The sequence below is a fragment of the Trichechus manatus genome, unplaced genomic scaffold, assembly GCF_000243295.1.
Source record: "Trichechus manatus latirostris isolate Lorelei unplaced genomic scaffold, TriManLat1.0 scaffold00156, whole genome shotgun sequence".
NCBI classification, from domain to species: Eukaryota; Metazoa; Chordata; class Mammalia; order Sirenia; family Trichechidae; genus Trichechus; species Trichechus manatus.
In genome coordinates, this window is record NW_004444092.1 from 3148861 (window position 1) to 3166025 (window position 17165).

The 17165-nt window shown below is 36.4% G+C and overlaps 1 protein-coding gene across 1 annotated transcript in view; it reads right to left on the reverse strand.

Moving 5' to 3' along the window:
• Positions 1-2788: 2788 nt before the first annotated feature.
• SDHAF3 (succinate dehydrogenase complex assembly factor 3) overlaps positions 2789-17165 on the reverse strand; it is a 53400-nt gene continuing 39023 nt past the window's right edge. The window contains 1 exon segment of the mRNA XM_004386151.2: positions 2789-3230. Coding sequence (XP_004386208.2) covers positions 3024-3230 — 207 coding nt within the window. The 3' untranslated portion in view covers positions 2789-3023.

The window sequence follows — 17165 nt, forward strand, 5'->3', positions numbered from 1 at the left end:
GACATACCTATTTCAGTTGTTCCCAAACTGTTTACACACCCTTAGTGTCTCAGCAATTTTTTTCACAGCACACCTAGGCCAGAAGAAATACTTAACAGTTTCATTTATTAAATAGTTCCAAATAACTTAGCGTTTATACCCGAACAACTTAGGTCCCATTGGGCACTACACAACTTCTCAAACTTCAGAATCAGATCAGACACCACCCATCTTCATTTTCTGTTACAATTTTTGTGTGATATCTGCCTTTTTATCGCAGCAACTGCTAAAAACCCAGCTTCACAGATATGTCATTGGAAAGAATATAGCAATCTAATGGTGAAACCGTGAACTACTTAAAGCTAGTAACTCATGTGGTATCTAATAAATATTGCTGTGATTTCCTCAAAATTCTTAAATATCCCACAGCAACCCTATGAATTCTCTGTGGTACTCCAACGCATCTCAGTTCACAGTTTGGGAACCACAGTCCTATCCCCTATCCCTGCTTTATTTTTTCTCCATAATACTTACCACCTATATATTTTCTATATGGACTTTGTCTCCTTCCTTTAGAATGTGAGTTCCATGAAGATAGACGTTTTGTCTTTGATCATTGCTATAGCCTCTATCTCCAGAATGATGCTTGGCATGTGGAAGATTCTCAGTAGGTATTTATTGAAAGAATGACTAGGTGCAGTGGGAGTAAGACACTTACCAAATTGTTAAGATAGGAGACAGTGATGAAAACATGGGATGTTGTAATTCATAATTTCAGATGTGGAATAAATAGTTCTAAAGTGACCATTTAAATATAGCCATGACTATAAGTTAAAAGGACCTTTGGTAGTATTGTGGTTAAGCGTTCGGCTGCTAACAGAAAAGTCAATGGTTCAAACCCCCCAGCTGCTCTGTGGGAGAAAGATGTGGCAGTCTGCTTCTGTAAAGATTTACAGCTTTGGAAACCCAATGGGGAAGTTCTACTCAGCGGTGGTTTGATTTGGGTTTTTATAGGTGGTTAGATGAGTATAAGTGAATAATGTCAAAGAATCGTTAGCCTACTGGTAAGTCAACCATATGGATACAGAGGTCACAAAAATGAGGACTGGACTTGAGATGGGGAGGTGTGAGCCAGGTACCAAAGAACAGAAAGAATAGGAAAGTGTAACCAAAAAAAGAAAGACAAAGAGATCTTAAGTGAGGGTGGCCTAGTGATGGTTTGAAAGGAACAAGAGGTGGTGCTATGCCACAGTGAGTTTGTAAAAGAATCCACAGCTCCCACTTCCCAAGAACAGAGGAAGCAGTGTCATCACAGTTGTTAGGTTTCTGCTAGGCAAGTAGATGAAAAAGACAGTATTGTAATGAGTTTGAGGACATAAAGTATTTGTTCATAATGAAACAAGGTTTCTGAATACACAACTAGATTTTAAACTTCTTGAGGACAGGGGCTTTGTCTTATTCCCTGTTGTATCCCTGGAGACTGTTACAATGTAGAGACTATTATAAACTGATAGGCTGCCTATCGTTCAATGAGAAGACGACCAACTGATCAACTGACAGACTGACTTAAAGAGGGATGGAAGAAGGATTAAGGGGCCAGGAGCCATACGCAAAGAGAAAGCCCATAAGACAGCAAAACCAGAAAGAGAAAACACGAATCAATTTTTAAAGAGCTGACATAAATGCAACTACAACTGAAAAATGATTCCTTCCATAACTAAACACCCAGAGTAAATATCCATAACTAAAGACACAAATAATTTTAGCTCATTATATTTTTTAAAATTCATGTATGTATGTTTTATAATTTGAATGGGTTTACCATTTGATTTTTGTAGTTTATAAATCAACCTAAATGTTAAGAAAATTCTATGTAGTGTTTCATCTGCCCAACCATTAAGCAATAGGTGAGATTCTCAGGGCAACTACAAATTACTTAAGGGGCCATTTCTTATTAACACTGTAGAAATATATTACACTTTGTATAATCTATTATACAAATGACAGTATAATACTAAATCTTAAAGCTTCTCCTTAATCTTTCATTATGGATAAACATGACTCAAGGAGGAAGGACTTCCAAAAGAATCATATATGTGTTATTAGAGTAGAAATGATGTAAGTTGCAGAATGACAATGTAGAATGATATACAACCCTGTTGGAATTCCACATCTATCATTATCAAGATAAGCTTATCTGATGAAGCCACAGAAAAGTCATGAAGCTAATGCCTGAACAATGCAAATTTATATATAAAATTTTTTCAGCAAAATTCTATAAGTTTATCCATTTTGCAGCCACTCTTTCTGATCCACATATCTTCCTGATCCACATATTGCAGAAAGCATTTGTAACATCCAAAAATAAAAGAATATTTCATTAACAGTAGTGTGATGGTGAAGACTGTGTCAACTTGGCTGGGCCATGATTCTCAGTGTTTTGGCAATAGTATGTTGTGATCACTTCCCTGTTGAGATATGTGATCACACTCATGATGCGATCTGCTGTGAGTGGCCAATCAGTTGAAAGGGAGTTTCCTTGGGCATGTGGCCTGCATTGAATGTAAGTGGACATTCTGGCAAGGCTTGGGGGCTTTTGCCCATTCCGGATCCTGCAGCTGGTTCTTGTTCATCTGACCTCTGGTTCTTGGAACTTGAGCTAGTAGCTTATCTGTGATCTTGCCTGCTGATCTTGGGATTCACTGATCTTCACAGCCTGTGAGCAAGAGCCCTGCTCTCCAACTCGTTAATCTTGGGTTTGCCAGCCCCCGCAGCTATGAGAATCAGGAGAAGCTTCTATCCTGACCCATGGACGTGGGACATTTCAACCTCTACAACCACGTGAGCCATTTCCTTGATGTAAATCTCTCTATATTATATATTTTTACACTTTACTGATTTTGCTTCTCTAGAGAACCCAGCCTAAGACAAGTAGTTATTCTCTCAAAGCCTAAAAGCTGAAGAAATAATTTTTTTTAATCCACTGATGATAGTTAATAAGGGGGCCTGATCTTTAAAATTTTTGTTAGGCTTTATTATATAGACTAACATTTTGGTTTTGTAGACTCAGTAATATTAAATTGCCTATTGGGTTTAGTGGCTTCTCGCATCAGCTCCTGCAACTGTCCAATTTGTTCATCACGAAAGTCATTAAGTTTTTCTTCTGGAAGGGGGGTTCCAAAATGTGATTTTTCAGGTGAATTTTGTTGTCTGCTTTCCTTAGCTTGTTGCCATAGTACTGCTGCGTATTCCTAGAAAAAGAAAGAAAGAAAAAGATGGAGCTATAGATAAAAAATTAAATAAGATGTTTTTATTTATTCAACGTTGAAGGGCTTGAAGAACTCTAATTCCAAGTAACTTATTTTTCTCCATCACTGAGTATTCTGCATTTTGTAAACAAGATATAAACAATATAGCTGTGTCTTTACCATTCAGTGATAATTCCAAATATATCTTGTTTTTGGCACTTTACCAGTTTTAATAGACGTTTAGCAAAGTTTTTAACCTGGAGATCCTGGTGAGGGGCCCATACATGGGTTTCAGAAGCATGTATAAGGGACTCAAAATCACACGCAAAATTGTATGTACACAAGCATGAACATATTTCTGTGGCCATAGCTTTTATCTATTTTCAAAGGAAGCCGTTAAGTCTTACAGGCTTAAAAGTGGGTCTCAGAATTCGTTAACTTCACTTCTCTGCCTTCAGTTAAGAATTTAATTTAAACCACACTAGAAAGAAACTTTTAAAATCTTTAAGCTTTCGAAATTTAACAACCACTTCTGTCAGGGAAAAACTTTTTCATGCTACAATTTTTCTCTCAGTCAGCATCTTCAGCAAAATATTCCAACTATTACTGTCTGCACAACTATCAATTTTGAAACAGATTCCCAACTAAAATTAATCTTTTAAACAGGCAGGAAGTACCAATCTATTTCAGTTCATGAGGTGGAAGATTATAAGCACACTCTGGGTAGGTGCATGGCTCGGTTAACTCTAGATATCTAAATTGCTTATAACTGCCGGATTGCCAGTGTCACCAAAGAGAAGATTCAATTTTAATTTCAGACATTCCATACCTTTTACTTGTATTGAAAATTTTTCATGTTTTACAGAAATTGTTTCTTTTAATAACAAAACAAAAACATTACACACACCTTAAACTAACTTTACTTCTAGGGATATGCCCCAGAGCAGGTTTTCTCAACATTGGCACTGCTGACATTTTAGATAATTTGTATAGTTCTTTATTAGGGGTAGAGGTGGAGGGGGAGCCTGTACTTGGCACTGCAGGATGTTTAGCAGCATCCCTAACGTCTCTGCACTAAATGCTGGTAGCACCCTCCATCCCAGTCTTGACAATACCAAGTGTTTCAAACATTGCCAAATGACCTCTGGAAGGCAAATTCACCCTGGTGAAGAACCACTGCCCTACAGAGAAACTTTCAAACGCGTGTACAAGGAGTTTACCCAAGAACGTTTACTGTTGCATTGCTTTTAAAAAATAATTAGAAACAACCTAATTATGCTTCAGTAAGAGAAAGAACAAATACACGGAGGTTTATTCAGACTATGGATTATACAGAACTAACCGCAAATGAACTAAATGTCTCTGTCTCCACATGGATGAATCTCCAAAACAAACAGAATCAAAAAAGCAGGTTTAAAAAAGTTATGCAGGGAGTTAAGCTTCCAGTAATGGTAAAGTAGCTTTTATCAGACTAACCCTCTTGCAGATAACATTATAAACTCTGGACAAAGTGTAATAAAAATAACAATCCAAAGGCACTGGAGAGCAACCAGTCAGCAAGAAACTAAAGGAGTTGACGCTCTGAAGAAGAGAACAGCAGAGGGCACTGGGTGAGATTCCTGTTTTTACAGCTTTTGTCTGAGGAAGATCCCAGTTGGTGTTAAAAGAGTCTCTGCAGTGTATCATTCACAGTGTCTAGGGAAAAAAAAATCCAAAATTACTAGAAACATGAAGAAACAGAAAACTGTAACCCATAGCCAAGAGAAAAGGCAAATCGATGGAAACCAATCCTGAGATGATTCAGACATTAGAATTAGCAAAACAGAATTTTAAAGCAGCTATTATAAATATGCTCAAATATGTAAAGGAAAACACAGTCATAATGAATAAAAAGATGAGAAATCTCAGGAGAGAATGAGAAACTATGAGACTCAATTAAAAACTTTAGAACTCAAAAATGCAGTATCTGAAATTTAACAAAGAAAAGCTCATTGAGTGGGCTTAGCAGTTGGCTGGAGATGAAAAAAGAAAATGTGAACTTGAGAATATATCAACAAAAATTAGCCAATCTGAAAAAAGACATAAAAACTATTAACAAACTATTAACAAAACCTCAATAATCTATAGGACAATATCAAAAGAGCTAACATATGTCTAATTGGAATTCCAGAAGAGAAGAGAATGAAGCAGAAAAAATACCTGAAAAACAAACATCTGAAAAATAAACATACAGATTGAAGAAGTTTAGCAAGCTCTAAGCAGGATAAATACAAAATAAAACCGCATGTACGCATGTTATAGTCAAATTGCTAAAAGAAACAATAAATCAAGATCTTGAAAAAGTTTATAAACAGTATGACCCCTGGTGGCACAGTGGTTAAGTGCTATGGCTGCTAACCAGAAGGTTGGCAGTTCGAATCCACCAGGCACTCCTTGGAAACTCTATGGGGCAGTTCTACTCTGTCCTATAGTCAGTATGAGTCGGAATCGACTCAAAGGCAATGTGTTTATGATCATTTTTATAGATTTTAAAAACAGAAAATAATATATATTATTTATGAATGCATACGTGTGTACAAAATATATAAAAACAACCACGGAAACAAGCGACATCAAGGATAGTCAGGATAGGGATTACCTCTGAGGAGGTAATGGAGCTTTAGCTGCATCTGAATATTTCACTTATTTATTTACGATCAATATACAGCAAACACTATAAAACGTCAACATTTGTTAAGGCTTGATGGTGGGTACATTAAGTGTCATTTTCTTCTTTCCTGTATTTTGAAAAGTCTCATAATTTTAAATTAAATATGTATGGTCTCAGACAGCATTTTTCTTGAGGGTATAATTTATAAAACGAAGATGACAATCTAATGCCTATCTTAAATAACTTATGTTTCTTGGGGAAACTAGAAATACATTTCACATATACTATGAGGGATGATCAATGAACACTTCAGGTAGACAGACTGTCACAAAAAGGGGAAAAAAGAAAACAAGCCCTCCCCTGCTACAACCTGTTGCCTACTAGTCTGCCCTGTGCACTTTCAACGTTCCTCCTCCACTGGCAAGAAGAATGGCATAGAGATAGATAGAGAGAGAGAGAGATAGATTAGATAGATATAAACTTCAGGACAATACTTTGGGGATGTCCAGATACAAGAAGCTGCAGCAATAAAATATGAATTTTCTGACAAGGTCACTCTTCCAAAGAAATCTACTTAAGAGGAAGAGAGGAGGCTCAGAGTACAAAAATACAGCACATAGCTCCAGCATCCTTTGGTTTCAAGCTCTGATCATGCTGCCATCTAAGAGGAAAGCTAGCCCAAAATTTTCCTGAAGTTAGAAGACTCCCATAACTGATCTCCTGAACCAAAGAGGCTACACAGTGCTTCCTCCACAAACCAAGCAACTGCTTCACACTATATATAAAAATTAACTCAGAATTAATCAACAACCTAAATATAAGAGCCAAAGCCATAAAACTCTTAGAAGAAAACATACGGATACATCTCACAATGGGATAAACTGGGCTTCATCAAATTGAAAAACTTTTGTGCATCAAAGGACATTACCAAAAAAAGTGAAAAGACAACCTACAGGATGGGAAAAAATATCTGGAAATCACATATGTGATAAAGGCTTAATATCCACAATATATAAAGAACTCCTACAACTCAACAACAAAAAGGCAAACCACCTAATTAAAAAATACACAAAGGACTTGAATAGACATTTTCCCAAAGAAGATATGTAAATAGCCAACAAGCACATGAAAAGATTCTCAATGTCATTAGTCATTAACCCCACTGCTGTCCAGTTGATTCTGACTCATAAAAATCAAAACCACAACAGCATACCATTTCACATCCACTAGGACTGCCATTATTAAAAAAAAAAAAATGTTGGCAAGAATGTGAAGAAATTGAAATTCTTAAGCAGTGCTGGTGGGAACGTAAAAAGGTGCAACCACTATGAAAAAGTCTGACTGTTAAAGAATTACCATATGATCCAGCAGTTCCACTTCTGGGTATATGCCCCCAAAGAATTTAAAGCAGGGACTCAGATAGTTGTACACCAATATTCACTGTTGCATTATTCACAACGGTCAAAAGGTGGAAACCACTCAAATGTCCATCGACTGATGAGGAGATAAACAAAATGTGGTATAAACATACCCAAAACCCACTGCCCTCAAGCTGATTCTGACTCATAGCGAACCTATAAGACAGAGTAGAACTGCCCCATAGCGGTTCCAAGGCTGTAAATCTTTACGGAAGCAGACTGGCACACCTTTCTCTTGTGGAGCCACTGATGGTTTCAAACAGCCAAGCTTTTGGTTAGCAGCCAAGCACTTTAACCACTGCACCTCCAGGGCTCCTGGTATATACATATAATGGAATATTATTCAGCCATAAAAAGGAATGAAGTTTGAATACATGCTATGACATGGATGAGCATTGAAAATATTATGCTAAGTGAAATAAGTCAATACAAAAGGATAAATATTGTATGATCCCATTTGTATGAAATATCTAGAATAGACAAATGCACAGAAACAGGAAGTAGATTAGTGGTTAGCATGGGCTGGAGGAGGAGGGAATGGTTATTTATTACTTAATGGGTACAGAGTTTGTTTGGGATGATGCAGAAGTTTTGGAAATAAATAATGGTGATGGTTGCACAGCATTATGAGTGTGAATAATGACATGGATTGAACACTTGAAAATGGTTAAAATGGTAAATTTTACGTTGGGTGTATTTTAAACCAAAAAAAAGAGATGCTATCAAGTTGACTCCAGCTCATGGTAATCACATGTCTATCAGAGCATAACTCTGCTCAATAGAGTTTTCAATGGCTGATTTTTTCAAAAAGTAGATCAACAGGCTTTTCTCCCATGGCCCTTGTGGATGGTCTTGAATTTCTAACCTTTCATTTAGCAGATGAGCATGTTAACTGTTTGTACCACCCAGAAACTCCGTGTATATTTTAACACAATAGAGAGAAAAGGTGAGATAATTAAGAAACTTTAAACTGATTGGATATTTGATGATATTCAGAATTGCTTATAATTTTTTCGGTATTATGGTCATGATTGAAAAAAAGTCTCTTTTATAGATACTAAAATATTTGTAAATAAAATGATATGTTTTTGATTTGTTTCAAAATAATTGAGGTAAGGGGCGAAGGAACCCTGGTGGCGCAGTGGTTAAGCACCTGGCTGCTAATCAAAAGGTTGGCGATTCAAACCCACCAGCCACTCCTTGGGAGAAAGATGTGGCAGTCAGCTTCTGTAAAGACTACAGCCTTGGAGACCCTATGGGGCAGTTCTACCCTGTCCGATAGGGTGGCTATGAGTTGGAATCAACTCGACAGCAACGGGTTTGGTTTGGTTTGGTTTTGGAAAGGGAGAAGTAGATGGAGATACAGATGAAACAAGATTGGCCATGAGTTGATATATGTTGAAACTGATGATGGGTACATAAGGGTTCATTATATTCTCTCTACATTTGTATGTTTGAAATTTTCTCCATAACTAAAATATATATATGCGCACACACACACACAACTTATAACTTAAAAGAACATTAGAAGCAATTTTAATAAACAGAATTAACTATGTACAAATACTGTTCAACTAAAACTATTTCAATCACTTCTAAATTTCTACTATGAGTTTTAAATTTATCTACAAAGCTTCCCAGGCACTATAAAGGTACCTTGGCCTAGTATAACCACAAGCCTGTAACTCTAGGGGGAGAATCCTCCTCATATTGCTTTAACTTATCAAACTAAAAACCATAGTTCTCAATTCTTTTTGTTTCAATGTGTCAGGGAATACCAAGTGTCTTCATTGCTAAATTTAAATTAACTTCTGAAAATCAGCAAAGAAAAAAACTGTGTTTTATTCAGAGTCAATTGTCTGAGCTTTGCCATCTGAACTTCTAAATACCCTTCAGGTTATTTTCTTACAGATTCGTCAGGGTTCAATGAAAACTAGTTTACTGTGAGGGTGTCTTTTCTCAACCCTGAGATTTTTATATTCCAATGAGGTCATTATGATTACTTAAGAAAGTTTTATCCCTGATAGTTCTTAATTAATCTTGTTTGCTCCTCATTCTCTTCTCCTCCCAATTAGCTATTTTTCTAGGTTTCCCCTTCCTCTCTGGTAAGCATTCATTAGACAACACACTAAGGTTCTTTAATGAAGAGAGCCTACACTTACCAGCAGTTTTTCCTCTTCCTGTTTCTGGAAATGTATCTTAAAGACTCCAGAATTACAATAATGTCTTAAGCCATACATATTTTTAAAAATCTAAACATAATCTACCAAAGTCATTTAAAAATAGGTTTCATAGCAATTTCCTCACCAAAAGAAGAGGATTTCTCAGAACTGTCACTTCAGCACAGGCTGGTGGACCTTGATTTAATTCACTTTGTGTACCATTAGATTAGCATTTGTACTCATAATGTTAATCACTGGATTTGTGCTACTTGCCCTGCAGGCTGGAAACAAAATGCAATAAAATTTCTATACAACTGCAATACAAAAATTGTTGTGAATAAATCTGGGTCAAAATTTTTAAGATGCCAATAGGTACCGAGTGTGCAACAGGAAAAGTGAATGGGATTTGAACATAGGATGGTGGTAGAGTCACACAGAACCAAGAATCAAGAAAATAAGTCTATGGATTTCAGAGTTGAGATGCTAAGTGTGAACCGCAGAAATATCAGGGCAGAAAAGCTACTGGACACACTCATATCTTAAAGAAATACTCACATGCACATAGAAAGAGGTATAAGGATTGGTCAAAGTAACTATGGTACATCTATACTACAGAATACTATGCAATAGCTAGAAAAATAAAGTCAAACATCACATACTGACATAAAAATTACTCTTCAAAAGAAGTGAAAAAGTAACTTACGGAAAATTATGTAAATATCATGACATTTGTTTATGCTTTAAGATATGTATAAATTTATATATGTAATAGAATATTTATATATGTAACTAGAAACGCTAAAGGATACCCACAAAATTTGGGGGATAACATTTCACATTTTGTTCTAAACACATTTCAACCTTGTACTGTTTTGATCTTTTATAACGAAAATTAATGGCAGGGAAAGAGTAGGGAGGAGAAAAGCTATAGGAAATATTTTGGAATGGAAGAAGTTATAGCTTTTTGTTAATGAGTTGTCCTTCCTAACAACAGAGACCAAATTAATTTGCCTATTAAAATGAATTAAATTGGCCATAAAGATTAACAAAAGAAAACTCAAGTTCTCATTACTTTGTTTAATCACATATCTACTATTTACCCTTCTTTGTTCTCTAGAACAAAAACTAAATAGCCCAAACATACAGTTTGAAATTTTATTGTAAGAAATCACAACTTCTGAAAATCTAAACTCATACTATATTAAATAAAAAGATAATCAGTTGTTTAAAGACTATTCACATTTAGAAAAGCATTTCTCAAAGGCCCCCTTTAACAGTTAAACCAAATGGTTTAAAATATTTTATGAACATACCTTTTGTAAAGTTCTCATCAACTAACTATACAGAGTTCAAGTTAAGAAAATACCTAGCTATATAAATGTCCCATTAAAACCTAAAATTTATTTTATTTTATATTTTGACTACAATGAGTTCCCTTGGTAGCATAAAAACTTAAGATTAAATCATAAAAATGTCACCACAGGTTTTCCACATACTGTAGTAAGACTTAGTCTGAAGAAGCCTTTCTTATGAATTACATAAGTCATATTATAAATTCCCTTACAATGATGGTCACATACTTTGATGCCCTGCTCACAATTTCCTAGAAAGCTAAAATGACAGTAAATTTTCAGAGCTTTAGCAAATTAAATTACTTTTACTCCTTCAATTTAAATTCCTAAAGAGAAGGATAACTACTAGATCTAGAAGGAAACTGTTGCCTTTCTCCCCAAATTATTCAATTATTCTAAGATTCTATTTTAGCAACACTGAACTAACAAATTTAAGTTTCGAGCATTTAAACTTTCCCCAGAGAACTGATATCTCTGAGTATCTTTCCCCAAAGAACTGATTAAAAATGCTCTGCCTCCTTAAGGAGCAAAAACAACAAAAATATTCCCCCTACATGAAAACTGAAAGTTACCTGAATTACAAGAACTAAATTTAAAGACACTTTGGGGATTTAAAGCACGGCTGCCCAAATCATTAATACAGAATATTTTATATTATAGAAAAAAGGAATCTATGTTGGCAATGATAATAACTTTGGTTTCTTGGCTCTCTTTGACCAGATTTTGATTTTCAAGTCACTCGTGATAAATTGTCCAATTTTATAGCACAAAATGTCATCAAATAACCCATACTATTTCTTAGCCCCCACTTATGTCACATTAAAAAGATACAAATAAGAATAGAAAGTAACACTAGTGTCACCAGTATTTCTCAGGTGACATATATTAAACCATAATAATTTATTCTACTTATTTGCATACTAGAAATTTTTATTTAATTTTCTGTACTTTATGTACCCTTTTCTGTACTTTCAACCAGATGTTCACAAGTTTATTTTGCTTTGTTTCAGGTAATATGAATATACTAAAGGCACTGTGTGAGTATATGTGTTTGATCTATCATCTGAAGGTCTGTTCTGTGACTTAAGACGTAGGAATGAAAAGTGATTGCCTCTGGGAAGCAAAAATGCAGGAATAAGGAGGGATGGGACAGGGCAATGATGTTTTCATTATAAATGCGTTGGTACCACTTGACTATTGAAACTTTGTAAACTTAAAACTTTGAAAAAAATAAAAAAAGAATGTTTGATGTTTATGTCCTTATGGCAGGTAGAGCAGGGGTTCCTGAACTAGATCCAATTTTTCCATGGTTCTGTTCCCTAATTAGTCTTCTATTTCCAATTTGCTTTTACTTCTTAAAGTCTTCCTTCCAGTTTTCCTATCGTCTCCTTATCTCTGTCTTACATCTCTAAGATGAAAAAAAGTCAGTGTCAGCATCATCTGGGAATTTGTTAGAAATGCAAAATATCCGTTTTTTAAATATAGTAACTTCTCAAACAGCATTAGCAATCTATCTCTAAAAGGCTCTTATATATAGTTTAACTATAAAATTTCCTGTGTACAATTTAAAAATTATTTTTTTCTCTAACAAAAAATTCTCAATTACAATAATAATGAGAGGTCACATGGTGTTAAATTTAATATACAATCTATTCAGCTGAACTGGACTATATGATCTATTCCAAAGCTGTCTGATCAGCTCTACCCATTGCCATCGAGTTGACTCCAACTCATAGTGACCTGCTAGTCTACAGTTTTAAAACAGTGGAGATCAGAACCACTGCAGTTACTACAAAAATCTTAGTCACCACAGGTTGCAAGAATGAGGCAGTGACTGAGTAAGTTGGATCTATCTGCCATTCTGAGACAGAATCTCTCTACTGAGTAAAAGGGTATCCTATCTGCAGGATGCACTAATCCTCACTTTTCATTTCCTAGTTTTATAAACTTGTATCAAAAGAATAAGAAAATGCAGTGACCTTATACTGAGCCCAGGTTCCTAGGTATGTGTATAGTCTTCAGTGCACATAGGTAAGTTTTTATACTAATCCTCATGCAATAATAGGACACGAATATTTTAAAGAATACATATCCAGGAGGCGAGGCCAAGATGGCAGAACAGTCAGATGCTTCCGGTGGACCTCTGACAACAAAGACCTGAAAAAACAAGTGAATTCATTATACATGGCAATCTGGGAGCCCTGAACATCAAAGGCAGAGTTGAGAAACCAGACTGAGTGGCAGGAAGAAGGAGAGACAGCTCAGAAGCAGTGAGGAGTTGCCACACCTCACCCAGCGACAGCCTGAGCCCTTCAGGCCTGATCAGCTCAGGGGTGAGCGGTGAGGCAGGCAAGCAGTGGTGCTTGGGAAGTACGTTTTTGGCACCGGGAGAGACCCAGTGCCAGAGAGTCTACACGGCCACCCAGAACCAGTGAGAAGCAGCCCTGGACCGGTGAAAGTAAATTAACTGCATACGGTCTGCCACACGGATCAAAAAAAAAAAACCCTTAGGAAAAAAATCTCTCTTGCATTTAACTTCCTGCTCCTGCTCTGCACTGGGTCCCGGACCGGCTTCAGCAATTGCTGAGTCCCCTGGGACAAAAGTAGGATCCATCACACGCCCGGAGCCATTCTCCCAGCCTTGGAGAGTAAACAAATTAAAAAACAGAGGAAAAAATAAACTGCTGGCTCCCCTAAGCCAGGAACTCAGGGTAGGCAAAGCTCCTTTGCCTAGACACAGGCATAAGGGATCCACAGTCTTTGAGTGCCTTTCTCCCTGCATAGACCCTCATTACCACAGTACAATAGGATATATAATGGAATTCTAACTTCAACTGTTTCAGCTGTGAAGTGGCAGGTTCTTGACATTTGACACTGCTCTGCCCATTAAGCAGGGTCTTCACCTACCCACATTAGGGACCTGAGGACTGGTGGCTCCACCTGTACCACCTAGCCACCTGCAACATGGGCCCATGAATAAGAGGTACCCCCTAGTCCTCACAGCCAACAGCATTAGGTGCTCATAGTCCAACTTCAAAATCCACCTACCTATGTGCTCTAGGGAACAGGGACACATCTTCCTCCTGGACACTTTGGGGTGGCTGTCAGCCCCCTGCCTTGCTCAGAGTGTGTCCCCCTGCTGCAGCCAGATGCCTGTGCCTACATCAATCACCCACGCCTGTCTAGGACTGTAAGTTGAAAGCGTACACCACATACTTGGTGGCTATCTACCTGGGCACCTGAGCAGAACCATACAGTAGGAGTGGGTGGACTCCTGAGCTCACATACCTAGTAACAGATTGAACCACCTGGTGACAGGACATTGGAGCCTCATAGGTGCCAATAATCAAGCTAGCTCATATGAGCAGCCTATTTGGGCATATTAAAACAAAACAAGAAGCTAGGACACAGTAAGCAAACATTAAATAATAACTTATTGATAGCTCAAAGACAACAGTCAATATCAAGTCACATAAAGGGGCAATCCATGATGGCTTCAGCAAGCTCCCAAAATAAAGAATCTAGAAGTTTTCCAGAGGAGGAAAATTTCTTGGAATTACCGGAGGCAGAATATAAAAGATTAATATACAGAACTCTTCAAGAAATTAGGAAGGAAATTAAGTAAAACGCAGAACACGGACTAGAAGAAATTAAAAAGATTAGAGAAGAGCATAATGACAAATTTAACAGGCTACAAGAATCCACAGAAAGACAGCAATCAGAAATCCAGAAGATTAACAATAAAATTTCAGAATCAGACAACTCAAAAGAAAGTCATAGGTGCGGAATTGCGGCAACGGAAGTCAGAATTAGTGAGACTAAAGATGAAGCACTTGAAAACAACTTATTTGAGGGAAAATCAGATAAAAGAATTAAAAACAATGAAGAAACCCTAAGAAATATGTGGGCCTCTATCAAGAGGAATAACCTACGAGTGATTGGAGTACCAGAACAGGGGAGGATAACAGAAAATACAGAGAGAATTGCTGAAGATTTGTTGGCAGAAAATTTCCCTGATATTGTGAAAGATGACAAGATATCTATCCAAGATGCTCATCGAACCACAAATAAGGTAGATCCCAAAAGAAAGTCACCAAGACATAATCAAATTTGCCAAAACCAAAGATAAAGAGAGAATTTTAAGAGCAGCTATGGATAAACAAAAAGTCATCTACAAAGGAGAGTCAATAAGAATAAGCTGGGACTAGTCAGCAGAAACTATGTAGGAAAGAAGGCAATAGGATGACATATATAAAGCCTTGAAGGAAAAAAAACTGCCAGCCAAGAATTATATATCCAGCAAAACTGTCTCTCAAATATGATGGCGAAATTAGGGCATTTCCAGATAAACAGAAGTTTAGGGAATTTGCAAAAACCAAACCCAAATTACAAGAAACACTAAAGGGAGTCCTCTGGTTAGAAAATCAGTAACATCAAACAACAACCCAAGACTAGAAACACAGGACAGAGCAACCAGATATCAACCCAGATAGGGAAGTCATAAAAGTAGATCAAAGCTAAAACACTGATAATAGGGAAACAGATGTCAATATTTAAAAGATGACAACATTAAAACAAAAAAGAGGGACTTAAAAAATGCAGACATAGATTTTTCATATGGAGAGGAAGTCAAGGCGATATAAAGAAATAAAAGACTGGTATAAACTTAGAAAAACAGGGGTAAATATTAAGGTAACCACAAAGGAAACTAACAATCCTACAAGTCAAAATAATTAGAAAAATATAAAGACTCAGCAAACACAAAATCAACAATGAAAAAGAGGAAAAGAAAATACATAAAGAAAAATGACTTAGCACAGAAGATTAAGTGGAACAAAGAAACTGTGAACAACACACAAAAAAGACATCAAAATGACAGCACTAAACTCACACCTATCAATAATTACACTGAATGTAAATGGACTAAATACACCAATAAAGACACAAAGAGTGGCAGATTGGATAAAAAAACACGATCTGTCTATATGCTGCCTACAAAGAGACACACCTTAGACTTAAAGACATGAACAAACTAAAACTCAAAGAATGGAAAAAAATATATCAAGCAAACAACACTAAAAAAAAAGCAGGAGTGGCAATGTTAATTTCTGACAAAACAGACTTTAAAGTAAAATCCACCACAAAGGATAAGGAAGGACACTATATAACGGTTAAAGGGTCAATACACCAGGAGGACATAACTATAATAAGTATTTACGCACCCAACGACAGAGCTCCAAAATACATACAACAAACTCTTAACCTCACTGATAGACAGCTCCACAACAGTAGTAGGAGACTTCAACACACCACTTTTGGTGAAGGACAGAACATCCAGAAAGAAGTTCAACAAAGACATGGAAGAGCTACATGCTACAATCAAACAAATTGATCTCACAGACACAAACCAAACACTCCACTCAACAGCAGCCAAGTATACTTTCTTTTCCAATGCACATGCAACATTTTCCAGAATAGAACACATATTAGGCCATAAAGCAAGCCTTAACAAAATCCAAAGCATCAAAATATTAAAGCATCCTTCCTGACCATAAAGCCATAAAAGTAGAAATCAGTAACAGAAAACACAAGGAAAAAGTCAAACACATGAAAACTGAACAACACCTTGCTCAAAAACTACTGGGTTACAAAAAAATTAAGGATGGAATAAAGAAATTCATAGAATCAAATGAGAATGAAGATGCATCTTATCAGAACCTTTGGGACACAACAAAAGCAGTGCTCAGGTCAGTTTATAGCAATAAATGCACACATCCAAAACGAAGAAAAGGCCAAAATCAAAACATTAACCCTACACCTGGAACAAGCAGAAAGAGAGCAGCAAAAGAAGCCCTCAGGCACCAGAAGAAAGGAAATAATCAGAATTAAATGAAATAGAGAATAGAAAAACAACTGAAAGAGTTAACAAGACCAAAAGCTGGTTCTTTGAAAAGATCAACGAAATCGATAAACCATTCGCCAAACTGACAAAAGAAAAACAGGAGACGAAGCAGCTAACCCATATAAGAAATAAAATGGCTGATATCACAACAGACCCAACTGAAATTAAAAGGCTCCTAACAGAATTCTATGAAAAATTGTACTCTAACAAATTTGAAAACCTAGAAGAAATGGAAAAATTTCTAGAAACTCACTACCTACCTAAGCTAACACAAACAGAGGTAGAACAACTAAATAAACCTATAACAAAAGAGATTAAAAAGATAATTAAAAAACTCCCAATAAAAAAAGCCCTAGCCTGGATGGCTTCACTGGAGAATTCTACCAAACTTTCAGAGAAGAGTTAACACCACTACTACTAAAGGTATTTCAGAGCATAGAAAAGGATGGAATAC